At 43.8% G+C, this 5500-nt stretch overlaps 2 protein-coding genes across 6 annotated transcripts in view; both read right to left on the bottom strand.

Annotated features, from left to right (window-relative positions):
• Positions 1 to 1133, bottom strand: part of diaph1 (diaphanous related formin 1) — a 79936-nt gene extending 78803 nt beyond the window's left edge. For all 4 annotated transcript variants that reach the window (XR_004213298.1, XM_031862907.1, XM_031862905.1 and 1 more), the window contains exon 1: positions 391 to 1133. Coding sequence is in view for 3 of the 4 variants with exons in the window: in XM_031862907.1 (XP_031718767.1) it covers positions 391 to 489 (99 nt within the window). In the remaining variant the exon portion in view is untranslated. The remainder of the gene's footprint in view (positions 1 to 390) is intronic.
• Positions 1134 to 3039: 1906 nt separating this feature from the next.
• Positions 3040 to 5500, bottom strand: smim32 (small integral membrane protein 32). 2 transcript variants are annotated; one of them, XM_031862851.1, is made up of 2 exons: positions 4821 to 5500; positions 3040 to 4587 (listed from the first exon to the last, which is right to left on the bottom strand). In XM_031862851.1, the coding sequence occupies exon 2, from the start codon at positions 4463 to 4465 to the stop codon at positions 4124 to 4126; it is 342 nt and encodes a 113-aa protein (XP_031718711.1). In that variant the 5' UTR covers positions 4466 to 4587; positions 4821 to 5500; the 3' UTR covers positions 3040 to 4123. The 2 variants fall into 2 exon arrangements, with proteins under 2 accessions (XP_031718711.1, XP_031718712.1); XM_031862852.1 differs by having other exon boundaries at positions 3040 to 4486.

Genomic DNA, 5500 nt, shown 5'->3' with positions numbered 1-5500 from the left:
ATATATATATATATATATATATATATATATATATATATATATATATAGATAGATAGATAGATAGATAGATAGATAGATAGATGTTTTAATACTTTTTCAAAATAACAAAACCTGCAATCTTGCACAGTCCTGTTATAAGTCTTCAAAGCTACTTCCTCGTGTGTTGTCACTTTGATCTAAATCATGCATGCTAGGATGACAGCTGGTACACAGCCTGAGGGGGTGAAAGTAATTACAGGTACGGTGTGGCAGCTTCTTGCTGATTGTAGCTTCACTTGAAACATTGGGAGGAAGAAAATGAGACCATCTGTGAAGTTAGGGGCAACATTTTTGTAACCCCAAAAAAATATCATAAAAAGGTGCAACAAGTTGAACCTGTGGGATACTCACAAATTTCTTTTTCCCATCTCCATCCTCACAGTTCTTCTTTGATTTCTTGTCCTTCTTGGGACCAGCTGCTGAGGCAGAGTTGCCCGTGTGTGGATCCATATTTATAACTTAATCCGTCTCCTTCAATTAGGTGTTAGAATAAACCTGGTAATCTCCCCGGACAAAGCAAATGTTTCCTCCTACGATGTTTCCTAACTTTGCGAAGAAGCCACTCGTTAATTCCCTTGGGCCTAAGCTAACTTAGCCACAATTAGCACAACGTTGCTAATGATTTGGTAGAAAGCCAACGTTACACCGGACGAGCCCCTCGCTAAGCCGCCTGTGTGTCCCACTGAAGGAGGGAAATTCAAAGCACAGCCCCAAGTCGTCGGGACGTAAAGTACAAAAACAAATCTGTTGCGTTTATAGAAAACAAATGCGGATTTATTCTGCCATTAATGGTATCCATATGGAACACAACCCGAAGCTTTAAACAATTAAGTCGCGAAAATATCCGGCACTAACTAAGCTAGCGTTAGCTTTAGCTAGGCTACAGTAGGTGAAAAAAAACTCTTCCCACTTTCACGAGTTGTTTCGGCGAACGTAACACGGGCGGGGAGTTGGTGTTACGGATAATTTGGCCCGACTGCGTCTCCTAAATTAGTTCCCATGACTCCTACAAGTTTCGTAAACTTTTTAACCCCTGGGTGACTGCGTCTGTGGCTGAAGAGGAGTCTTCCTGTTCTTCTGACAGTCCGCTCAGAGCTGGTTGTGGGAGGAGCCTAAGCTCTGCAGCGACACCTGAGAGGATTTAGATGACAGTTCTGCAGAGACTGCACTGAGATCATCAGAGCTCCATGAAAGAGTTAACGAACAGGGATCCCCGGTGTAATGAGGACGAGTCTCACTACTTGCTATCATGGCTACGATGGTGGAACGAACTCAGGACAGCAGGAACTCTACACGTCTTCGGATGCAAACTGAAAACCTCCCTGTTGAGACTGCACCATGGCCCATTAAAAATAAAGAAATAAAACCTCTTTCTTACTGTACATATAGATACATATATTTAAATTTGTGTGTGTTATGTTTACCTTTGTTTTACTTGTTTTTTAACCATATGTAACAAAATACTTGAGTCAAGTTACTTTTAATACCCAGTGTTTAATACCCAAATGATCTTTATTCTATTGTGGTGTCCTCGGTATTGAAACAGAAAATGTACCCATAAGCTCAGAACACCCTGGGTGCTCTCAGTGTTATCTATAACATCGTTCCCCTATTCATTGTTTCTGGAGCAGTTTCAGACTTTGTACTTGATGGCATCCATAATTTAAGTTTTAACATTCTAAATTGTTTTATTTGGGACATAGTTTTTCTATTTACTGACATTTTTTAACTGTCTTAGACAAATGTAATAACAGTACAGTATGAATTTGAAAATCGGCGTGGTTCCCCTTTAACTCTAATTCTGATGTCACAATGTAATGTGTCACGGTTGGGTCATCATCGAAAATCCTCAAAGAAAAAAAAAAACCAGATGGTCAAGTCATAAGTCAAACTAGCAGTGTAGTAGAATAACCCACCACCAGGAGCCAGCAAAGGCCAGTTTATCTGAATATTGATACAGCAAGTACAATGTAATGGTAGGCATTACTGTACTTTAACAGTTCAGCACTAAATCACTTCAAGGGACACTCAGAGTGCAGTTTGAAGAATATACTTTTTCCCCATGTTATTCTATTCATGTAGTCTATAAGAGAGAATGTATTGCATGTCGTTAAAAACCAGAGTGATCGCTCCACAGCCATTGTCACTGTTTCTGTTGTAATTACTTATCGCATTACAAAATCCATCTCTCTCTGTGACACTTAATTCTCTCACTCCCCGATGTTACACAAGCAATTAATCATATCTCGCATATCTGGAAAGGGAGTCGGCTGATGTAGCTAAGCGAGATCTTACTTGAGCAAGTGTTACAATGATTATTATTATTATAGAAACCCCCTTTCCTTGTGAAACTTATATTGGTGCTGCTTCTTTTCGGTTCCTATTTCCAGCAGGTGTTTTTCTATATACGTTGTAGATGTGAAGTTTCATACTGTCCAAACAAATAATCCGACTTGGGGCGCCACCAAGCGTTGGCAAGCGCTGCACTCTCAGTGGAGTTAATGTCCAGCAAAGTTAATGTGCCACTAGGATGCAATTGTGGTGTTTTTGTTCTCTAAAATTATTTCTTTGTATTCACTGATGCGATTTGCACTGGTGGCGCTTAGAGTTGGGGAAAGAAGATTAGAATATACAAGGCAACTGATTTAATCAAGAAGGCACATATTGTTCTGAATATGCTGACTAAGTCGACCCATCTAAGCGGAATGTCTTCCAAAACAGTAGTTGGTCGGTGATTATGAATTCAACACTCCGGGCAGATCTAGTTTTATGTCCCTCGCTTGCAATGCTCCTCCGATTCAGAGAAACGATTTGGAATACGCACCACAGACAACAATACGCACTGTGTTTGTATAAAGTCCAACACTTGAAATGCAACGTGTCTCTTACCTCTCAGACGTACACAAAGCTGGGCGCGCACACGACCACACACACGCACAGGATTACAGAGATAGTCTCATCTATCTGTCTTGGTATGGGAGAGATGTTTCCAACAACAAGATTGGAGAGGATTTGCGCATCACCGGTGGCACTTAAACCGACAACAGTTTAGTTTATCGCACAGGTATCGTCATAAACTTCAGTCAGGTCTTCATTACCTGGTGTATTGGCGCTATACTTTGAGGGGGAGAGGTTAATTAAAAGTGAAAGTGCACGGTAAGGCCAGCAGCCCTATGGCACTCGTGAGAACGCCTCTACGGACGTATTAAAATGATTAACAGTTGGATCTTCACATCAGCAGCTGCAGCATCATTTTCAGCATTGCCATTAATACGCAGGCGGATAGATGAAGAGACTGCCACTCAAAGCCATTTGAATATCTTTATGTGACGATATAGAAACAGTCTGTAATTTAATCAGCATTTTACATGGACGACTTGTGTGTTGATTGTTTCATTTCACGAGACAAGACAGTTAAGTTACAGTCATACAAAATATTTTATATACAACCTACTGTGTAGGCTACTCTTTCTGTTACCCTATGTCACGTTTCTATGGAAAAAAAAAAAAGAAAAAAGAATCTTGTCTGAGCCAGTGAGAAATACTGCGAATTTGGACCCCAATTGCAGGCGCTATAGGTCACATTTGTAAGCAGATGAATCAACACAAGCGTAGGAATATACTGTAAAGCAATACATCATTTATTTCCAAAGTGCAATACGGGGACCACGAGTTGGTTGTAGGGGATGATGGATTGTTTCACATTTTATTCATTAATCAACAGAAAATAGGCTATATGAGTCCCTAATTCGACCAGGATTATAGTCTAATGTTATCTTTCCACCTGCAGTGGGCCCATTCAGTGTTGATCTTCCCAAATAGCCCCCCATGGTCCGAAGAGCTATCTTTTTGGGATAGTGCTGTGGGCGTTGAAGTGGAAAATATCGGCAACATTTGTTCAACCGAGACCCTGACAAATCAGGTTTTATTTAGGCCTGTCTACAAATTCTAAAAGGCAACGAATTCACGAGTCCTGTATACGTGCAGCAGCAGTCCAGGGGTGGACAGTCAGTCCTTCGACCCCCACAGGAGTCTCACTAAAGACCCGGTCACAGAGATCTGTCCTGGTGGGGGTCTTGTCTAGCTACTTGTAGGAGGTCCGGGCCTCTCTCAGCGACCTGTCATATGGCATGGAGGCGAAGAAAGAGTTCCGCAGCTGGCAGTTGATGAAGAACACAATGAGCAGCACCAACAGGAAGAGCAGTAGGCACATGACTATGTAGGTGATCAGGTCCGGTTTGTGGAGCTCGCCCTCCCGGAGCCCCCCTCCCCCTCGCCCCGTGGTGGGTCTCAGAAGAGCGGCGACGCTCACCGAACCGCCGTGAGAGGCATTCAGGGAGGAGGGGCCGTGCGTGGAGGACTGGGCCATGAGCACCAGGTCGAAGTCTGGGGTGTCAGTGGAGTTGAGGAGGATCTGCCTCAGCATTGTGCCCCGCGTGCTCACCGGCTGGAGGATGAAAAGACGGAGAAGGTTATGTAGTACTGACCCCGCGTCCGTTCAGTCTGGGTGTGTGTCCTGATGCACCGATCAAGATGAATCAGTGATTCCTGTGTGATAAAAAATCCAGTCATCTCATTGCACCCATAGCTTAATGTCTGACAAGGTCACTCATAAACATCCAGTGACACTGATAATATAAACTGTATGTACAAATCAGGTCATAGCGATACCATAAGTGATCTTGAAAACACCATGAAGTAGGCTGGAGGCTAGATTAAGTATAGCCTACAAACAATAAATTCTTCAAAATATCATAGGACCTTGTAAGGGAATAACTTACTTTGGTTTGTGCTGCGAAGAGTTCCGCAGGTGAGCTGGAAAAAAACAAAATCCCGGCTCCGCATTCCTCAGCGTTCCCGGTTCTCTCCGCTCCAGCCCCGCCGAGGACGCGCTGTGAAGAAGCGGTGGGTTTATAGCTTCAAATCTGCGCCCGCAGACCATGAGTTGCTGAGTGGGATATTAGCAGAGCGTCTCCCCTCACATTAATTAAACAGAACTAATCAAATCCACGTGTCAGCGCATGGGTCCCGGTGAAAGAGCACATTACCGATTCCACTTGTTGGCGTTTAAATCCAAACCGTTCTGCCACGCGCGTGGTTAAGCACCGACTGCGATAGGCTACCGGACACAAATCCTAATGATAGGGTCTGCCAGAGGTGGTGAAGTTCAACGGGCGATCTCCAGTGCGCATCTTGCGCGTCTTGGTGCGCAGTTAAACGACATCTCATTTGCTTGTGCGTACCGGGCGCAGAGGAAGGACACGCCGGACGTCTCCAACCCTTCGCTCGTTCTTTTATCCAGCTAAGCGTCGATACGTGTCAGACAGATGCTACCGCCGACGGTCTGACCTTACAGGATTATCGATCCAGTATGACTACAATTTGACGAAAGGAGGGATTAATGAAGGACAAAACGCAGCAGCACCCTGGGTCGTGAACACCTTCCCATCTCCCCCGTACT

The sequence above is a fragment of the Anarrhichthys ocellatus genome, unplaced genomic scaffold (genome assembly GCF_004355925.1).
Source record: "Anarrhichthys ocellatus isolate YVR2014 unplaced genomic scaffold, GSC_Weel_1.0 scaffold27, whole genome shotgun sequence".
Classification (NCBI taxonomy): Eukaryota; Metazoa; Chordata; class Actinopteri; order Perciformes; family Anarhichadidae; genus Anarrhichthys; species Anarrhichthys ocellatus.
This window is presented reverse-complemented; position numbering and strand designations above follow the sequence as displayed.